The sequence below is a fragment of the Pituophis catenifer genome, unplaced genomic scaffold (genome assembly GCF_029215685.1).
Source record: "Pituophis catenifer annectens isolate HBS135680 unplaced genomic scaffold, rPitCat1.0.hap2 SCAF_3, whole genome shotgun sequence".
Lineage (NCBI taxonomy): Eukaryota > Metazoa > Chordata > Lepidosauria > Squamata > Colubridae > Pituophis > Pituophis catenifer.
Window position 1 is genome coordinate 59705816 of NW_027256883.1, and position 21509 is coordinate 59727324.

Below are 21509 nucleotides of genomic sequence, written 5' to 3' on the forward strand. Positions count from 1 at the left end.
CAAATAGTGAAACATGAATTATATTAATGTTCTGTAGGGGATTGTAGTTGAAATGAACTTTTGATTAGTCATAATAATATCTCAAAGTGAATGTCCCACTTTTAAATAGATTGTACTAGCTGCTTAATAATAGCAACAGAGTTGCTATATGTTAAATTTAAAAAAAAACAGGAAGGATGCATGATAATTATAAACATGAGCTTAGACTTTCAACTGCGTTACCATACGTTAAGTAGCACAAAAGTTGCATAGAACACATAATTACACAAACATTGACCAGAGACACTGTTAATACAAACCTGGCTTAGCTGAAAGCTTTCCAACAACTGCAAAGTAGACATAATTAGAAAACACTTAATTTCATACTCTGCTTAGACTTATGTGGAAAAAAATCGGTTCTCTGAATTTTTCCATATCTGCCACTGAATGTTATGAGCTATACAGGTAGTCCTCATTTAACAACAACAATTGGGACCAGTAACTCCATCACTAAGTGATGCAGTTGCTGATGATGTTTGTCGTGTTCGAAGAGGACCTAGACATCTAGCAGGTTGTGGGCTGTCCACGATGTGTCCACAGGTGGCTGGTAGGCTTATACTGGCACGAAATGTTCTGCCATATGTCGGGCAGACATGTGTGGGCACTGTTGTTGCAGCATTTGCAGCTCTGGTTTTGCGGAGTGCTCGCTTCTCTTATGCTATGGTTGTTCTTCTGTCCTCAGATGTCTGGCAGCCTTGGTGGATCAGTATGCACCATGTCTAAGCAAGATATCAATGACTACAACTTGAGATTTTACTGGCGGCTTCTCCTCTGATGACACTTGTCAGAAGCCAGCTGTAAAACGCATAAATAGCAATCACATGACCAGGGACACTATGATGATCACACATGCCCACCAGTTTCAAAACACCTCTCAATCATGTGACTACAGTGACACAGCAATGGTTTTAAGTATAAGGAAGGGTCATAAAATTACCCTTTTCAGAGTCATCATAACTTTGAATGTTCAGTAAATAGGGCAGTCATTAAGAGGGGGCTACTTGTTCTGATAATATTCACTTTATTGCAAATATTTGTTCAGCTGAATTGTAGGTCAGCTGATATTGACCTATAATGATATTGTCAGTTGCATCTTCTTCATTATCTTGGGTCATAGTAGTATATTCTTATAGCATAACACAGCTAGCATTGATTATTGAACAATTAAAAAGTGTATTTACAGATCTAAGTAATGCAATACCATATGGGAACTGAGACATTGTTAGTTTTGTTTTGTTCAAAGTGTGAAACACTTTGAAGTATTTAAGTTGGAGTTTAACATTGGTGGAATGTTTTGATCACTGTTCAATAAACCCTCCAAATAAATGTATTACAAATTAGACGAACATGAAAACAGTAGTTTTTAGTGGTATTATTTGATTTGTATGGGTGCCCATCTTATTTAATTGATACTGGGCAGCCATGTTTGTTATTAAAATTTCCCCAAAAGCCCACAAATCCACCAATTTACTGAGGGGCCTGGAAAAATCAAGTGTGATCCATCTTAATATTTGAAGTGCTATGAGGTAATGTGTCTCACAAAGCACCAAAGCAGGACAAGCTGGTAATGTGATTTTATTTATGCCTGCCAGCCTTGGCACATTAACAATAGGAAAAGAACAGTGTGCTTCAACAGGTAACTGCAAAAATAATCAGTGTCTTTCCACAGAATTTCAGTAGTTCATGGAATACAAAAAATCCTCCATTTTCTTCACACAGAAAGGAAAACAAATATAATCTTCTCTATATTTGGAACTACAGTATAATATGCATTTGGCCAATTTCCCAGAAATCAGAGTTGCTGGAATGCATGAGAAAGCTGCCTACCCATGAAGAAATATAAATGTTCACATATAAAATAATGATGGTGACATGATACTGAAGTATAGTGACCAGGTTTAAAAGCTGCAATTTGGTCATAAGTTTTGCTTCTATTTGGTCTAAGCAGCAAAAATCAAGATGAGAAACTTTACAGTGAGAGGTTTTCTCATAGGAATTACTTGTGTAACTGGGAAAATGAAATCTGTGTTGGAATTGTGAAAAATTAAGATTGGGTTTCTCTGATAAAGTTGAATGTAAAATTTTACAGTGTTCCAGATCAATCAGTGAGAAAGTCTCCACAAATGCAAACAGTTTATCCTCCTGCTCTGCAGAACTTCACAATCTAATGTTTAAAAGCAGTTTTGCAATTTGCAATTTGTCTTGCACTACAGATGAATTAAGTCAGCCTAGTTTTTCAACATTTGTTGTAAAACAGAATATAAATTGAGAGCAAACCCACTCCCTATTAGCACTAATGATATTACCTAGTTTGGTTAATGAAACCTCTCCAAGAAAACAACCAAGCTCAGAGAACACCCCTCATGTTGTAAGATTAGAATTCAACCACTCCTACTGATTCTTCACCAACTAATATGCAATATGGTTCATCTTTTTAAAGTCTGTTTCTTAATTAACAATTAAGGCCTAAGATATACTTCTCTGCCCTAAGCAATATCATCCTTTCTCTTTTGACAGGGAATTTCAGTGAAAACAACTGCTCTGTTGTGGTCCCCTGGAAGCAGTAGTTTTGAACATTTCTATTTTCATAAGTCCAAGTTTAAAGGGTTGAACTAACCATACGAAGACCCAGGACCTTGTTTAGCTTCAGCCACAAAAACGTCCTAATGATTTTGAACTACTTTCTCTCTCAGCACAACCTACTTCATAAGGCTGTCATGATAAAGACAAACAGGAAAAGAAAATGGTGTGTGCTGTATATTTTCGGTGTTCCAGGTATCTTTTTAGTTTAGATATTTTTTAAGTCTGTAAGTTAACATAATGGAATGTGGGGAAGATACAAGATAACTTAGAAACTTGGTAAATGTAGAAATAAGGAACAAATTTGACTTTAATATAATACAAGTACTCCCTGACTTTATGACCACAATCGGGACCAGATTTTCCATTGCTAAGCATGGTAGTTGTTAAATGAGCCCCACCTGATTTAAAAAAAAATTTTTTTGCCATGGTTGTTAAGTGAATCACTGTACTCATTACGTGAATCAGTTATTAAGTGCATTCGCTCACTTTGCTTTATTGGAAGGCGGCTGGGCAGATCACAAATAGGGATCATATGACATTGAGACACTGAAATCATGCTAATACATGCTAGCTAATACAAGCACCTGAATTTTGATCACATCACTGTAGGGATGCTATGACAGTTGTAAGTGTCAGCAGTGGTCATAAATCAATTTTTCAATGCTGTTGTAACTTTGTTAACTAACTGAATGTTTGTAAATCGAGGACTACCTATAAACTAAAATGGTTTATAAACATGTTCACTCAGTTCAGCAAAATTTCTACATTCTATTAATATTAGTCTACCCCAAGATTAACAATATTCCTAACCCTGGCTCCCTGATGGGAAAAGTATTCCCAGTCTAGGACTTTGAGCATCCTGCAAACTTGTCCTTTTCCAGACTGTTACAGAGCTATCTCCCTTCTTTATGTGGAATATAACATAGGATGAGATTCCCTATGGTTTCATCATCTACTTCCACTACTCCTATTATTACAAAATATACAGAGCTGAACTCCAGTACAAAAGGCTATAAATCTAACAAATAAATGTCATGAAGAGAGATTTATATATAAACGTACTCCCTCTATACATAATATAACACTCAAAGTTGATTATGTTTTGCTTCATAACCTTCTATAGGTATTATTTTCCAAATAAAATTTTCATAGGGAACCATTTCATACATTGTGTGCTATAAGGACAAATATAATAATGTTTGTACCAATGTATTGGCTATTTTATTCAGCAATTAATTTTAAACTATAAATGAGTAAATCAGTATATACAGGCATACTTACAGGCATACTTGGTTTGTATAAACACAGTCATATTAATTCCCATATGGCTTCAAAATCTAGAAAATTTCCCTAACATGTGTGTAATGTTTTTAATGCAATGTGGAATTTTCTCAAACAATAACTCAAAGAGAGAATACGATTTATTTTACAAATATAAATAATCAAACTATAAGACTATCCCCAAAATAAAAGCTTTTCTTTTTTAGTCAAACAACCAAGGAAGCCAAAATTTTTTGTACAACAAGCATTTATAACATTATAAATGTTATATATTTTAGGGAGAAAAATAATAAAAAAAAGAATTATTCTTAAGAAAATCCGTACTGCTAAAAAAAATCAGTAATTTGTGCCAAAACGACTATTAACTTTCTGGGTGCTCAAATAAATGACTAGATTAACTATAAGGTACTCGTTTGTTTCTTCCATCCATATTAGTTCCATGTATACTTTTCCAGTTGAATCCTTATAATTCATACAATAACAAGGTCCCAAAAATTGATAAAGAGTAGATGTTTTGACTGATAATTTCATGTCTACTGGAACACTAATACACCAAAATGGTTTTTGTGAATCATCCAGAACAGTCAGATCCATAATGAAACAACTCTATAATACAGCAGAAAGAAAGAAAATCAATCTTTGTGTCTGTCATTTCCATTCCAATGAAGAATGTAAAATCCTTTTCATAAAATACTCCTTTAGCAGGTATAGAAAATAATGAAAAAATATCATAGCTTTAAAAATCTTCAAAAACAAAATTATTAGTGAATAAGACAGATATATTTTTGTTTTATAATTATAATTCTTGATTATAAAAGACAGTTAAAATGTGAGTCTTATATTCCAGATTAGTAAGAAGCAACAATTTTTTAAAGTAACCATTATATTATCATTCTTGATAATCCATCAAATTTGTTTGCATAATCCATTTCAAATCTACTCTGTATCAGAAAAACTGCATTCAAATTAACTGCATATTGAGGATTATTGTTTTTTAAGGTAATTTTATAGAACTTTTTTATAGTTTGTGCTGCATTTATTTATTTACAGTATTGTTTTATGCAGTACACTAGCCACATGAAAACTTGTTTTATAAGCAGAATAAACTATTTCCACCATTCAGTAATTGCAAATTACCTTGATAATGCCTTCAAATGCATCTGTCCTCCAAGACAATCCAATGTTTCCATCAAGAGGAAGATGTTGAGCTTCCTTTTTGTAACTGATTACTGTAAGCCTGAGATATCCATTTCTAATGTAGTCTGAAAGTAAATTAAAACATAATTATATCATGTCATGGCCAATAATGATATGTTGAAAGAGTATGTCAATTTTTTATGTCTTTTCTCAGTAAGATTTATGCTATCTATAAATGAATGAGGAATATTTCCTAGGTTATAGTCATGGTCCATTGGAAAATGGAATAAAGAGAGATTACAATACTATCAAAGGCAGTAACAGTTTTGTTATTTTAATTTTTTATGACATAATGACTAGCACTATAAAGTACTGCAATATTCTGTTATATGACTTAACATTCTTGAGCTACTTTGGCTACCAAACTGATTTTTTAAAATGCCATTTCATTTTAACTGCAGTAGTCTCAATTATTTGCTAGCTCTTTGTACTACCTGTCTTTGGTGACACCTATAGAACAGTAAGCAAATGTTTTTGGAAAATAAATTTTACAAGAAATACCATTTATCAAACCCAGATTGTGGACAAAAATATCTTTTGTTTGATTTTCAACAGAGGAAGCATCTTACGGATGAGAAATAATAGACAAACATAAATGTCTAGCATATCATGAGATGCTAGAATTTTGTTAAGAGGAATACATAATAAAATCAAGAACTGAAGCAGAATATAATTGCTAATGTTTTGTTATTTACAGTTATTAGAAAGATTTACGGTGGAGAAGAGTTTATTGTTTTGAACATTATAAGACTAATTTTGAAATAAAATTGTGTACAAATGAAAAGCATATAATTGTTAAAATGTATAAACTTTTTGAAATTTAAAACAGAAGAACAAGTGAAAAATGTATGACAAAGAGGGCTAAAAGAGCACTTCATTTTTTTTCTTGGAAATATGAACAAGAAGGAGCATTTTATGTTTGATAGATATGTAAAAGCTAGGAAATTTTGAATTCAAATACATACACTGATTCAGAGGATTTTAAAGATTAATGTATAATTGAGACCAGGAGTCTGTATTTCAGGATTGATGAACAAACAATAGGGGGGGGGGGAAATCAAAGCATTTTGTTTTTGTACATGAGAACTGCAGTGAAATTATTGTATGAGAAAGATGGAAAGATTCAGAATTACCCACAATGGAAGAATAGTTGGTGAAGATGGAACTTGATGAAAAGATCAGCTTGACTTCTTTGATTAGAGAAAATATACTATCTACATTTATTGCTGACTGGAAAACCCTTATGAGTTTTTGGCATAAAACAGACAAAAGTGAATTTATCATTTATGGATTTATTATACAAATTATAGAAGGAATAAAATCATGCTGTAACCTCAGAGTAAGAGCTTAATTTACCATTTTACTTAAACTGCTGTAAACAAGATCAGAAGCCACTTCTTTATATATTTTACTTTTTCTATTTATGTTTTTTCCTTTCTTGCATTTTTAGCTTTGATTTTTCTTTTTATTCTTATATTAGTTTGTATCAGTTTTTATCTTACTTTTTAAATATATATAAAAGAAATGCCATTAATCAACTTCAGTGTGAATACATATTCTTTTCTGTGCTCCTCTACTCAAAGCTTTAAGTGTCTTTGGCGGGCAATTACACTGAAGGCTTTTAGAAGTCAAACTGAATGGTAATCTTTATTCAAAAAAATGTTTTCATAAATAAAGATTTGGGCTTGTACTATCATAGCTGGCTGTAATAGAAATCATAAAATTCTTCAAAATTAATGCTAAGTTGTGTTTAAAATTTTGTATTTTCTTCCTCATTTTCTTACTTGCCATGTCTGTCTAGTTTGTAAGCTTCATCTCAGGAAAACAAAAATTCTGTAAGCCAGGTAAACGTTTAGACTGAAGACTACAATTAATTAAATAAACAAACACCCCTTCCTTTATTGGTTCACTGTAGATATTTAACTCTGGTTCTATACTGAAGTAGAAAAATCTAACAAGGAAAATTACTTATTAAAAATACTGCATCTTTGAAGTAATTACACTTATTGAGATTGCATGCTTATTTCTCTGAAAATTGTACTTTAAAGACACTCCCCCCAAAGAAACATTATCAAATCTGCAGTTCAAGCAGTACCTTTTTTACAAAACAAACTGCGAAATGTACTACATATATAATTATTTCCTCTACTCTGTAAGTCAATATGCAGCTGATAGCCATGCAGGCCATATTCAGGATCAATATCATCTGGGATAACCTTAATAGGGGCTCCATAATGTCTCCTGGAAAAAAAAATAGATGGAGAAGATTGCATGTATGATTACATAAAATGTTAAATCATGAACTGCACATGGGGAAAAAAGTTTTCAGTCCAATTTTTCAGAGCTAGTTTCAGCTCTCAAATATTTTAATTTAAATTTATATTGGGTTAGCATCTGAGTAGTCTTTAGCAATTAAAATTTAATTTAAATATATAAAAATGAATCTCTTTGGGTGGGGGATTTGAAATATGTTTACTGAAATTGTAAATGTCTGTTTATACAATCTTATCCCATGTTATGGTTGTGTAAACAGCTTACATAAACTCTTTACAAAATAGACATTTGTGTTTCTTATTGACAATTGTTAAAACTTTTATGTGGCAGGTGTTTGTTTGAGTCTTAAAGTCGCAGATCACTTTAGTTTCTTCATTTTCTATTACTTTGTCTATTTTATGGTTCCAGCAGATGGTATTTCTTGCAGATATTCCAATCCTTGTTGTTACTTTGTCATCCTGTTGTTTATAAGTCAGTTTGTGTCATCTTCTTGTAGCAGCAGGTGATCCACTGTTTCATCAGCATCTTTGCAGAAGCATTTGCTACTTGTTGCTGTCTTCTTAATTTTGACTTTGTATGCATTTCTTCTCAACGATTGATCTTGTGCAGCCAGAATTAGACCCTGTCTCTTTCTTCAACTTTCCTGCTCTTAGGCATTGTCAGATCATCTAGTTCAGGGGTGTCAAACTGGCAGCCCACAGGCTGGATGTGTCACCTGCAGGCCACATCCACCCCAGCTCTGCAAAGGGAAAAAAACATCATGAAACATCCTGTAACAGCAACGGGACACCGCAAGTTTGACACCCATGATCTAGTCATTTGCTTTGCCTGGTAGTTTTTAATGTACTCGCCATGTAATATTTTGTCTTGCTATGTCTCTTCTGTTCTTTATTTGGTCTTTCATGTAAGCCTATTTCATCTCTCCAATACTCAATAAGCCTTCCTGTTGTATTAGCCTGTGCATCTTCTTCACTGTCCTTCAGATATTCTTTCAATGCCCTTTTTTTTTTCAACTGTCTGCTATATTTGGAACATTTCTATTTCCCTTAGTAAGTAGAGTCTGTCAACACTGCTGTGTGGATGAAGAGCATGATTCATTGTCGTTATTTTTCTCATCTTCCTATCCAGGGCTTTTAGTTCTGCTTGAACCCAGTCACTATTCTAGCTGCATATCTAATGATATGCTGCATATCGAATTGCTCAGATGCTAATTGCCTTAATGGTACATACTCTATTGAGTTTGAACTTTAAGATATTCACTTTCATGATGTATTCACTTCTAATCTTAACTTCAATGTGCTTGAAGTCAGCTTAAAGAATGCCCAGGTATTTGTAGTGATTGTCTTCATCCAGACTCTTCATGTTATTTCCGGGCTTGATTCCTTTAGTTTTCACAAACTCCATTGCTATATATATTTCTGATGATGTTTTTCCATAAAAGTTCAAATCGTCCATGTAAAGGGGGTGGGATAGCCTGACAGATGTTTTTGATGTTTGATATCTATGGCCTGACTTATTGAGTATTTTGACAGAAGAATCAGTGCAATGACAAACAGTAGCAGTGATAGTAAGACTCTGAAAGATTGCTTCATTGATATTAACTGCTTCCAGTTGATCACCACTGACCAGCAACTGTGTCTTATTGTACCATTGATTATTATTTTTAAGAAGTCGTATCTAATTTTGCTTCCCACAATTTAGAATAACTTCAGTAGTTACCTTAGCACCAGCTGAACAATGTTATTGGTTATCCCACAACATATATAGATATATACCCAGAAAGGAATACAAGAAAAATTAACTGTTTGTTCAAAGGGTAGCATAGCTACTCCAGATTAACACAATCTGAGAAAACTAAGTGGGATCTTAAGCCAGTTCTTTTTATATTACCACAAAAATTCTTTAAGCCTTTGTTTTACATGTAGATACAGTTGTGCTCATAAGTTTACATACCCTGGCAGAATTTATGATTTCCTGGCCATTTTTCAGAAAATATGAATGATAACACAAAAACCTTTCTTTCACTTGTGGTTAGTGTTTGGCTAAAGCCATTTATTATCAATCAACTGTGTTTACTCTTTTTCAATCATGACAACAGAAATGACCCAAATGACCCTGATCAAAAGTTTACATATCCTGGTGATTGTGGCCTGATAACATGCACACAGGTTGACCCACAAGGGTATGAATGGCTATTAAAGGTAACCATCCTCACCTGTGATCTGTTTGCATTAGTGCATTAATTAGTGTGTATAAAAGGTCAATGAGTTTCTGGCCGCCTGACAGACCCTTGCATCCTTCATCCAGTGCTGCACTGACGTTTCTGGATTCTGAGTCATAGGGAAAGCAAAAGAATTGTCAAAGAATCTCCGGGAAAAGGTAGCTGAACTGTATAAAACAGGAAAGGGTTTTAGATAGGAAAAGATATCCAAGGAATTGAGAATGCCAATCAGCAGTGTTCAAACTCTAATCAAGAAGTGGAAAATGAGGGGTTCTGTTGAAACCAAACCACGGTCGGGTAGACCAACTAAACTTTCAGCCACAACTGCCAGGAAAATTGTTTGGGATGCAAAGAAAAACACCTGAATAATTTCAGGTGAAATATGGACTCTCTGAAAACATGTGGTGTGGCTGTTGCAAGATGCACAATAAGGAGGCACTTGAAGAAAGATGGGCTGCATGGTTGAGTAACCAGAAGAAAGCTATTACTATGCAAATGCCACAAAGTATCCCACTTACAATACGCCAAACAGCACAGAGACAAGCCTCAAACCTTCTGGCACAAAGTCATTTGGAGTGATGAGATCAAAATTGAGCTTTTCGGCCACAACCATAAATGCTACATTTGGAGAGGAGTCAACAAGGCCTATGATGAAAAGTACACCATTCCTACTGTGAAACATGGAGGTCGATCACTGATGTTTTGGGGATGTGTGAGCTACAAAGGACAGAATTGATGGCATGATGAATGCAGTATGTTATCAAAAGATACTGGAGGACAATTTGCATTCATCAGCCCGGAACCTACGCATGGGACGTACTTGGACATTCCAATATGGCAATGATCCTAAACACAAGGCCAAGTCGACCTGTCATTGGCTACAGCAGAATAAAGTGAAGGTTCTGGAGTTTCCATCTCAATCTCCAGATCTCAATATCATTGAGTCACTTAGGGGAGATCTCAAACGTGCAGTTCATGCAAGACATCCCAAGAATTTACGGGACCTGGAGGCGTTTTGCCAGGAAGAATGGGTAGCTTTACCATCTGAGAAGATAAAGAGCCTCATCCACACATACCACAAAAGACTTCAAGCTGTCATTGATATTAAAGGGGGCAATACACCGTATTAAGAACTGGGGTATGTAAACTTGTGATCAGGGTCATTTGGGTAGTTTCTGTTGTCATTATGATTGAAAAAGAGTAAACACAGTTGATTGATAATAAATGGCTTCAGCCAAACACTATGAGTGAAAGAAAGGTTTTCGTGTTATCATTCATATTCTCTGAAAAATGGCCAAGAAATCATAAATTCTGCCAGGGTATGTAAACTTATGAGCACAACTGTATGCTATGGACTCCTTCCTGGCAGAATTTTCTAAGGTAGGTAAATTGAGGACCCAGTTTGTGGGGGCAATAAGCTGACTTTGTATAAATATACAAAAGTATGAAGGCTATTGTTTAATGCATTGTAAGCCGCCCTGAGTCTCCGGAGAAGGGCGGCATATAAATCAAATTTAAAAAAAAATTACTCCCATAGTATTCCTCTCTACAAAGGTACCCATCTGCACTCTAATTTTCTCCAGTCATCAATACCAAGGGGAGAATTAGTATTATGCTCTACAAACATTTTGAAAAGTAATATTACTAAACAAATATTACAACACATTTCTTAGAACACATCTTTCTTTTCAGAGCTGAGGAGGATCTCAGATATGAATATCTCTGTTAAAACAACTAAAATCAGTACTTACAATGTAGCAGAACCAAAAGTGCTTCTTTCAATGAGTTGGTGGTAATGAAGACTTGCCATAACAAAAGCAATCTCACCTTTCTACAAAATAATTACAAATAACATACCTTTCAAGATTAAAGTATTTACTTTTCTGAAAGGTTTTTGATAAGCAAAATCCATTTAAGACAACATAAAGGCATTTTTTGTTCTTGTGTGATCACAATCCATTTCTGATGTTTTTAAATTATACAACTACAGTATTAAAATAAGAGTTTGCACAGACTACATCATCTTTTTTAATGATCAGAAACAAAGTTTCAAAAATAAGCAATTTTAGTCCAAGTTATTCCATACATAATCAGATTACACTTGAACATGGAGTGAAATGAGATTTGGAAAAGGGAAGCTCTGTTGCTCAGTTTTCAAAAGGATTCAATGACATTTTCAGCAATATAGAGTTTACAGTAACTGTTTCATCAGCTGAAACAGGTACAGGGACCTTTGAACTACTCACCTGTATAAATTATTTAAGTTGTTGTTTGGAACTGCAAGAGCTCCTTTTCCAGGAATTACCTATTCCACATTTTAGTCAGAGATGACAATTCCTCTTCCTGAATGCAGTAGGGCCAAATATCATGGTTGTGGTAGGAATTAATGGACTAAACTTTTCCATAAATTAAATCAGTTAGCTCATACAGCTCAGAGACTATTCAAGACAAGAGATTGGACAAGATAATGACATGGAGAATTTACTTAACTAAGGATATTCCTGACCCTGATATAAAATCTTACTAGAAATCCAAAATTTTGAGAGGGACTAATATAATTTGATAGTATCACTATCTCAAAGTTCACAATGATTTGAACCAGATCTTTTCATTACTAAATCAAATTTTACCCCACCTGACTCTGGTATTTTATATATAATGCCAAATTTTTATTTTTGGTGGAACCACCACAGAAATACACATTATAGCAAATCAAAGCTGAAAAGTGAAGACGAGAGTCAGAGCTTTGTGGATGCCTACATCTGAAAGAAAACATGATTTTGAAGTAATGAAAAATCTTTTCTGAAATCGTTGTGCTTCACCTCAAAATGTGGGTTTTGCCTGAATCTGAATTTTTGTACAAAAAGAAAAACCCTATGAAGGAGAAACAGAAGCCACTTTAAGTGATTACTATCCATAAAGAAAAATCAGAATGATAAATACCAGTTTTTGCAGTAATTTCTTACTTCCCCTTTAATCTAAATCATACTAAACAATATGAAGTTGTATTCATTATTCTATAATCGCAAAGCAATACAAGAGGGGTGAGCAACTTCATCCATTTTAAATATAAACAATAATTTAAGATTGCCGCTGTATTGCAGTGTATCTCCCATGACCAAAAATTCAATGCAACAAATTCATAACACCAATTATTAAATGTTAATTCTTCATCTGAACAGTCAGTTGTTTTTTCCTAGGCTATCACATTTTCAATAAATTTCCTAAATTTTTAACAAAAGCCAGACCTGGTACAAATCATCTAGTGTTTTTCTAATGGTTTGAGGTTTACCTTCCGAGTTTATTTTATATCGTTTTATCTACGATATGATGTAATATTGGCATTGGACCACAAATGAATAAATCTTTTTAGCTGAAAAAATATCACACAAAACGGAAGTTTGTTTTGCATTCATTCTGATTTGTAGAGGAATTTCATTCCTATTTATAAGAGGCCGAGGTGGGTAAAATGAGGACCCAAATTGTTGGTGGCAATATGCTGACTCTGTGAACCGCTTAAAGAGGGCTGTAAAGCACTGTGAAGCGATATATAATTCTAAATGCTATTGCTATTGCTATTCTGATCAATCCACAGTAATCCCAATATTTATTTTACATAATTTCTATACAATACCAATTACAGCACTGCCTCATGTAAAACATCAGAAAACACAAACCCAATAAATGTATGGCAATAGCATCCCTAAAAGTTATGTCCAAAGACCCATCAAATGAGGATTGATTTTAGTTTTCTTCTAAATGTTAACAGAAATTGTATTCCATTTGTGGCAAGCCACAGAGAAGGTGGATGTCCAGATCCTTACCCCTTTAGCTTCATTGGAGGAGAGGTACACAGCATGGCTCCCTTACTACTTAAACAAGTCTACAAATGTATATAAATTCTTCCAAGGAATAAAGCAAGTACTAAATCATTGCTAATCAGCAAAATTAAATAATTAGTCTTACGGTAATTTTAAAAAATAGAACAAGTCAGCAAATATTAGCACAAACAGTTCTGTCATACAGCATTAGCTACATTAACATACCCATTTTAATTGCTGTGCATAAGCAGTAAAAACAAATATTTTCCCAAAAAAGTTGTTTATTGAAAAAATAATCTTACCTTCCAAAGACCCAGCATGAACCCTTGGTTAATATGGTAGAGTTCAATAAGTGCATCACAACCAATCATTTTTGCATTTTCAGTCATGTTAGCCAACTTGTATTCAGAAACTAAAGAACGTTGCCATGGGCTTTAAGGATATTAAGTTAGTTAAACACAAAATGCCCAGTTAGTAATTGAAGTTCAAAAACATTTCAACTTTTTAATGTGCAATTACTAGCAATAACATAAACTAAAAGCAGTTCCAAGTCCATTGATTTTCAATTAGTTTATAAGACCAGCACTATACATTTCTTTATTTACATCCCACCTTCATGCCATTCAAGGTGACATAAATAACATTTTCTCTCTTTCCATTTTCTAACACAACCATCTTAGGTGATAATGTTGGGCTGAGAGAGAGTAACTGCTCCATAATCAGCCTGAGATTTTCTGAAGCTGAAGATAAACTGGAACTATTTTCCTCACTGTTAATCCAACCCTTCTCCAATTCGAACCCTCCCAAGAGCTTCTTATTATGGGACTATTACGGAATGGAAATCAACTTTCGTATAATTTAAGGTGAACACTGTCTCACATCTCTCAATAGTAAGACAGGAAAGATACAGAATCAATGGAAGAGAATATTTGTAGCTCAGGGTTCAACTATGGAGTCTTTGGTGCTCACCGAGTTTAGTTGTTTTCTTGCAGATGTTTCATTATCTAACTAGGTAACTTCATCAGGGTCAGAAGGCCTTCTAGTGCTGATGATATTACATACAGGTAATGAAAAGTCTTCAAGAAAACAACCAAACTCAAGGAGCACAAAGACACAGAAATTGATCATTAATAATACTTCCTTGGATATAGAAGAAATCATCATATTTCTGCCATATGAAGCTGCATATGCATATCTTTTTGCTTCCCTTTTTTTCTGCCCTAGCTAAAAATAACAATCATGATATTAAACAGTCTGAAACAGCATTCCGTTGATTTCCAGTCTGATCACTACTTTTACTATTGTGTTGTTCATAGAAGTTAAAATGCATCTACAGAGTATTACACTAATAAATGAAAATTATACCGACAAAGATACAACCTAAAGAGCAACTTTTAAATTAACTTACCCATTACGATTATGCAGTTTATCCTCACCCAAAAGTACTGGGGTCACTCCAAATAACTGCAAAGTTGACAAGGTATCTAAGGCAGGCCATTTATTATTATACCAATATACAGTAACAGATGTTTCATTAAAAGAAATGTCAGCCTGATCCATTTCATGTTCCTTTCCATTTTGATCCTTTAATAAGATTACCCATCTCAGAGCAGAGATTCTGTGATTGGAAAGGAAAAAGAAGTGCTGAAGGTTTTACACCATCCCTTTAATAAGGAAATATGTTCCCCTAATTAACAGAAATTTATAAGTAAAATATAAAGCTATTAAATGTAACTTTTTATTAAAATCTTATTTTATTAAGACTTCTTACTTGATAGCTTCTTTGGTTTTAAGTGGAAGACCAGTGTAAGTGTTTATTGGCTTAAGAAGCTGAATTACACAGGATCTTTGAGCAGTTATTTTTTTCATAAAATACTCTCTTTTCCAGCATTTTGACTTGGAATCTTGCAATTCCGGAAAGCTCAGAGATGTGCAGTCTTTCTCCTGGACAGATTTAGTTCTCCACACTTTTCTTTTAGGTAGAAAAGACTTAGAGTATATTTTGAACCAGATAACACTATTGAAAATACACATACAAACACAAATACTATGACAATTACCAAAATCATTACATAACAAAACTTAAAAATAAGCCAATATTCAGATATGCATTCCAGAGATAAATTACTAACAGGATTCAATCATATATTTGAATTTAATGTAAGAAAGATCTCATTTAAGGCTGTGGGTGGGACAAATCCAACGATATGCTGGAACTGGCTTACACCTACATATAAGAGCCAATTCCAACTTTCTGGAATTTCGCAAACTGATTGATAGCAGAGGTGAGACTTACTATTTAGTACACTGTATGCCAATAAGCTGTCCTATGGCTAGCAACAGGGCTACAATGAGCCAGCTGAGCTACATTAAGAATCCAGTTAATTCCATTTACCACTATGCCATTTACAAATCCATTTAATTAAACCAATGGCAACAATTTCACTAATAACAATGAGCCAGCACTATTACGAGTATAGCCAATTTCATAATTTCAACTCCTTATTTGGATTTATTAGTTATTGCTGAAAAATTAAATATGATTGCCAAAGGATGTTATATTCCCTAATCAATTTTTATCCTATCATTTTTCTAGCAAAAAAAATATAGTAAATTGCTCTTTATACTTTAAAAAATAAATACCACTTCAAATCTACAAGTTGTTTTAGTGAAAATAAGATGTTACTGATCATCAAAAAAATTAGCATCAATAGTGCTTATTAATATAAATTGTTTGTAAAAAGACTAATATATATAAAATAACTACAGAACCTCATATGCATATGTTGTTGTATTTATTTACAGTATCATCTTTAATCAAAATGGTTCTTACTGCAGTGAATGTGAAAGAATATATAGCTTAAGACATTACCCAGTCAATTTCTCTCATGTAAACATTAGACAACTTGATTGGGTAATGTCTTTTAAACTATGTATTCTTCTTCATTCACTGCACTGAAACAGTGAAACCCTTTCTTTTTCCCCCAATACATATTTCAAAGATTTTTATAATTTACATTATATTGGCTACTATTATATAGTAGCCATGACCCATGCTATTCCTTACTTGTCATTGGACAGATCATAAAAAAGCTTGTTCACACAGCCAATACACAGTAGAGATGCAACATCTAAGTAGGATAATATTTTCAGAAGTATTTCTGATGGTATGCTGCAGAAATGAACATGAGAAAACAATGTAGTAATTTCAGTAAAAATAACTACTGTACATGCAATGTGTGTTTTAAAGAATATAATTTACAAATAAACTGAAGATTTATTACAACTTCATGAAATCAAATTAAAAATCTCAAAAACTACTAAGTCATCCACAAACGTAAACTGAAGAAAATAGTTCTTCAAAGCACAGAAAACTTATGCTCACAATATAAATTACAATAGGTAATTTTGAATCATCCAGGGTAGATTATATCAACAAAGGCTTTGTCCAAAGATTATTGAATATTTTAACAATGTAATAAAGAAAAATAGTTGGTAGGAACCTTGGAAAACATTGCATATGGGACCTGACCAAAATTCACTATACATATATAATGCAAATATTCATATAATACTGCATTATATAAACAGGTATACTTCTTTACTTCTGGCTAAGTATCATCAAGATGCTTCCTTCAAATATCTCAAGTCAAAATCAAATCTTATGCTACTAAAGAAGCCTAAAGCCATGAACAGAAAAAAATTCTGCATTTTGAAATTATTCTGAAAAATCACTGTAATTTCCCATTTTCGACCAAATAATGGTCCTAAATTAAAGAATATTTCAATTCTACTACCTATTATTATTTATATTACATCCTATTAATTACAACTGGCTTTCTTCCTTTGGATTGAATCAGTATTGTTTATGGGACAAGTTGTCAGTTTAAATCATCAAAGATAGAATCTTCTATCTTGAAAAAAAGGTAAAATGTACTTTTGGTTAAAGATTCTTCCACTGAAACTAAAGACAAATACTGTATAGTAAATATCAAGAGTTATTGATGAGTCAATGCCTTAAAAACGGATGAAATAAAAATACTGATGCTGTTTTTGACTTTTTCCTTCGTCGATGGTAGAGTTCACACATTGCACTAAGTCATAAAGCTTTGTTCAGTTTTGGCTTTGTATACAGCTTGTTTATAAGTTTTGTTTTACCATGTTATTGCCATATAAATTCAATCAGTATGGTTTAATGGTATGCACAACCAGACCATCAAGGTTATGATAATTATATCTTGGTTTACTTTTATGTGAGAATATAACCAATGAAATTTACATACAGTATCTGAGTGAATATTTTTCAGTTACTGCTATAAAGTAAAAATGCATCTTACCTGTCAAAATGTATTACAGATTTTGACTTATTTGGCTTCCTAAATGGCCAACTGCGTATCTCTTTCATTTTCGAAAGCTTCATTATTGATGAATATTCTGACTCAGCACTAGAAAAACAAACAAATACTTCATCTTAAAACTATTCTGACTCAAGTACTGTATGAATACTTACTATGCTTTGAAAAATATTGGTAGGCCACTGCACATTTGAAAGACCCAATTATTTTACAATAGGAACCCTCTTCCTTTGCCAATAACCTAGTCAAGCTTTCCCTACAGAATATTAATGGTGGATAATTACTAGTTCTATGTGTCACATTGCTATTAAAAGTGAATAAAGGAAAAACCAAGAGAACAAACTGTAGCAGTCCCTTATACAGAACATCATTACTCATTTAAGGAACACTAAAACTGGAGAGTCATTATGCTAAGCAATAATATATTTATTAAATTAATATGCCAATCATCTCACTATTGAGCAACTCTGGGTAACAATACAATTTATTTTGAATATAACTGAATTGAATTGAATGATTTACTGAATATAAATTCAATAACTATAATTGTATGGTATCAATAACTATTGAGCAACTCTGGATAATAATAAATTTATTTTGAATATAACTGAATTGAAATTAATGATTTACTGAATAGTAAATACTGAATAAAATGCCCACTGGGAAAGCTGGATTTGCTTAACTACCATAGTGATTCGCTTAATGACTGCTGTAAAAATATGATCCGACTCAATTTACAACCGTCGAGTGGTCCTAAGTTGAGGACTACCTGTATGCAGTTCAACCATAGCTAAAACAACCATGATTAATACCACATATGAATCCAATTGTACCACACCCCAAATTCAGGTTTGTCTTAACATAAACTTAACATTTAAGACATGAGAAATTTATTAAATCAGGATAAATTTCTTATTTGCTACATGGTTAACTTTTCATTTTAACTTATATTTCAAATGGTGCCGATATCTGTCGACCCTTGTAATCTAAATGTAATAATAGATTTATAATTTTAAAATGGCACTTAAACGCTATTCAAGAATTTATCCTTAATTTTCTAAATGTCAACTTTCTCCCAGGTAAACCAGTTAGGAAATATAACCAGATGACCTAAATCTGCTCATTTCCGTTCTCTCCTTTCACTAATTCATCTCTTTCACTAATCATATTGATGTATTTTGTTTTTGTTTTTCCTTGTTGATTTTATTTTTTCATTATTTTACTTTTGCTATGTTTAAACTTCCTTTTTATTTCTGTTTTTTATGGAAGTGAACCACCTAGAGTAGCCCCACGGAAGGACAGGTAAATACATTTCATAACAACAACTCCATCAAACAGATAGGATATCTGCCTATCCCAGGTTCAATTTAACTAGACAAAAATGCCAAATCCAACATTTGACTCACTACGCAACAAACCATAATAATAATAATTCTATTTTATTGGAAGGTTAACAGAATCTTCCAAGACTGAAGATACCAATTTCCTGTCTCCATTTTTAATCACCCAATCAATTTCCACCTCTGGCCATTAAATGGGGAGACTCCTTCCTCTTTTCCCCTTTCCTGGAGATCATTTTCGCCTACCTTTACACTTATCCTTATAATGCTTATAAATCTCCTGGTTATTTACTCTGTTCTATTTTTTCCTCCTTTTTTTATTCTTTTAAAAAAAAATACAATTAAATCTTTAAAACTGCAGCAAACCAGTCTCCAGTAGGACAACCCTGCTAGCATAGAATTACTTTTACATTAAAGGTTTTCCATTAATTGCTAGTAAGTATGTGTCCCCAATTCAAAATGAAGATTATTACTTTTAGAGTTCTAAATAGTACAGCACTAGAATATAGCATTCAACACCTCACCGCAGCCAAATTTGCTTGTTTGATGCATTCATCTAGAGCAGGGGTGTCAAACTTGCAGCCCGCAGGCCATCTGCTGGCCATGCCCAAAGGGGGCAAAAGTCATGATATGACGATTCTGTGAGAATGCGAGTTTGACACCCCTGATCTAGAGAAAGCCTGCTCAAAGTCACCACTCCTTGGGAGATGCATGAAGAGTGGAGCGTAGGGCAGGGCGCTTCACTGTAGTGGCCCCCATTCTATGCAATACACTCCACACACTGTCTACATGCTCCCCTCAGTGTGACTGTTGGCTTTCACATCAAATTGTACATAATTCCACTGTGACTGGCTGTAGGTCGAGGGCATATACTGGTCCAGTATCTTATTTTTTTTCCTCCAGATAAACGATGCTATGCTTCAGTGGCCAGATGGCCTAGGCTTTGATTTCTGAATATAGATCTTTTTAACATTCATATTTTACTGTGCTTTTAATCTAGGTGAAATCTAAATGAGGACCCAGATTGTTGGGGCCAATATGCTGACTCTGTAAACCGCTTAAAGAGGGCTGTAAAGCACTGTGAAGCGGTATGTAAGTCTAAGTGCTATTGCTAATACATGTTGCAAGCCCATTTACGCTATGCCACACACTAAATAAATGTGGAATATTTTTTCCTCCAAGTATATTCAGCCCTTATTTTCCTGATATTTCAGGAGGGGGGGGGGAACCTAAAATAGCTTTATTCCCATAAGATTTTGGACCTAGTTGACTCGTTACGGGGAGTTATATTGAATTTATAGCAGTAGTTTTTTAATTTATATATCTGCCTTGTGTGCAGCAGACCACCACACTGAGGCTCCATGACGGGTTCAGGCTATATAGTTAAATATTTTAGAGGCCAACCTTGGGACAACCATAGTTTACCTTTCTGGCGGTTTATATACCCTTACATAACCAATAAAGGAAGAAAACCATGAATGAAACCCAGGATCATAGCAATCCAGCGGTTTAAAACTAGCCACAAGCAGAAACTTGAGAGATGAAGTTCTCCACAGGGACGCCAAGAATTAAGGCGGCAATCAATTGCCTTCACTAACCCACCCGTTCCCTTAAGAGACTGTGTAAGTGTCTTTAACACAGGCCCACGAAAGGTGAGCAAATTGGCGGCGTCTGTCGGCGGTGGGAGACCTTTCCACAGGGACCGGGAGACAAGAGCAACAGCGGGCAGCCTAAATGCTGCTCCGCGGTTAAGACCGCCTCTTCAACTCGGCTTGCCCCCCAGCCATCCCTCAGAGCAAGCGAATTCGGGGTTACCCATCTCCCGCTGAAGAGCTGACCGACAGGGATCTATCTCCGGTGGGCAGGATAAAGAGGGGCGGCGTTGAGGCGCCCATTCCCCGCCGAGCCACGGCGGCAACCGACGAGCTCAGGAAGCCTAAGCTGTGCTGCCTCAGAATCCAACCGCGTCCGGTTGCCATAGAGACGGGCCTCCGGGAGATAAGCTTTGGAAGGCAATGGGTCGAAAGCGCACCAGCCTCCTCGTGCCCGCCCGGGATCCCAAGCCCAAACTTTCTGTCAACGCCCGGACGCGCTTTGCTTGGAGACGCTCGCTTTCCGGGCTTGCTTTTGGCCCTTTGGACAAGGGGCGTGGCGAGCAGGCCAAATGGGAAGGAGCACACGTGATTTTCTTCATTAAATTTGCACGCTGCCCCCTCTCGCTCTCCCAATTTCCCGTTTAATCCTGAGGGTTTGCAGCCGCTGAGGCAGAGTGCTTCAATCTAGCAGGGGGGGGGGGGGGGGGGGAATCAGTAGGATCAGTGGATCATTTAGTCCAGGAACTCCCCACACTTACAACAGTTCTTTTAGTTACACTTCAAAGTTACAAATGCACTGAAAA

At 34.6% G+C, this 21509-nt stretch overlaps 1 protein-coding gene across 1 annotated transcript; it reads right to left on the reverse strand.

Annotated features, from left to right (window-relative positions):
• Positions 1 to 4239: 4239 nt before the first annotated feature.
• Positions 4240 to 21096, reverse strand: FBXO15 (F-box protein 15). The gene is made up of 10 exons (XM_070942423.1): positions 20927 to 21096; positions 17754 to 17861; positions 16484 to 16588; positions 15188 to 15433; positions 14825 to 15034; positions 13719 to 13848; positions 11347 to 11426; positions 7196 to 7341; positions 5041 to 5165; positions 4240 to 4509 (listed from the first exon to the last, which is right to left on the reverse strand). Exons 1-10 carry the CDS (start codon positions 21088 to 21090, stop codon positions 4240 to 4242), a joined length of 1584 nt encoding a protein of 527 aa, XP_070798524.1. The 5' UTR covers positions 21091 to 21096.
• Between the last annotated feature and the right edge of the window lie 413 nt (positions 21097 to 21509).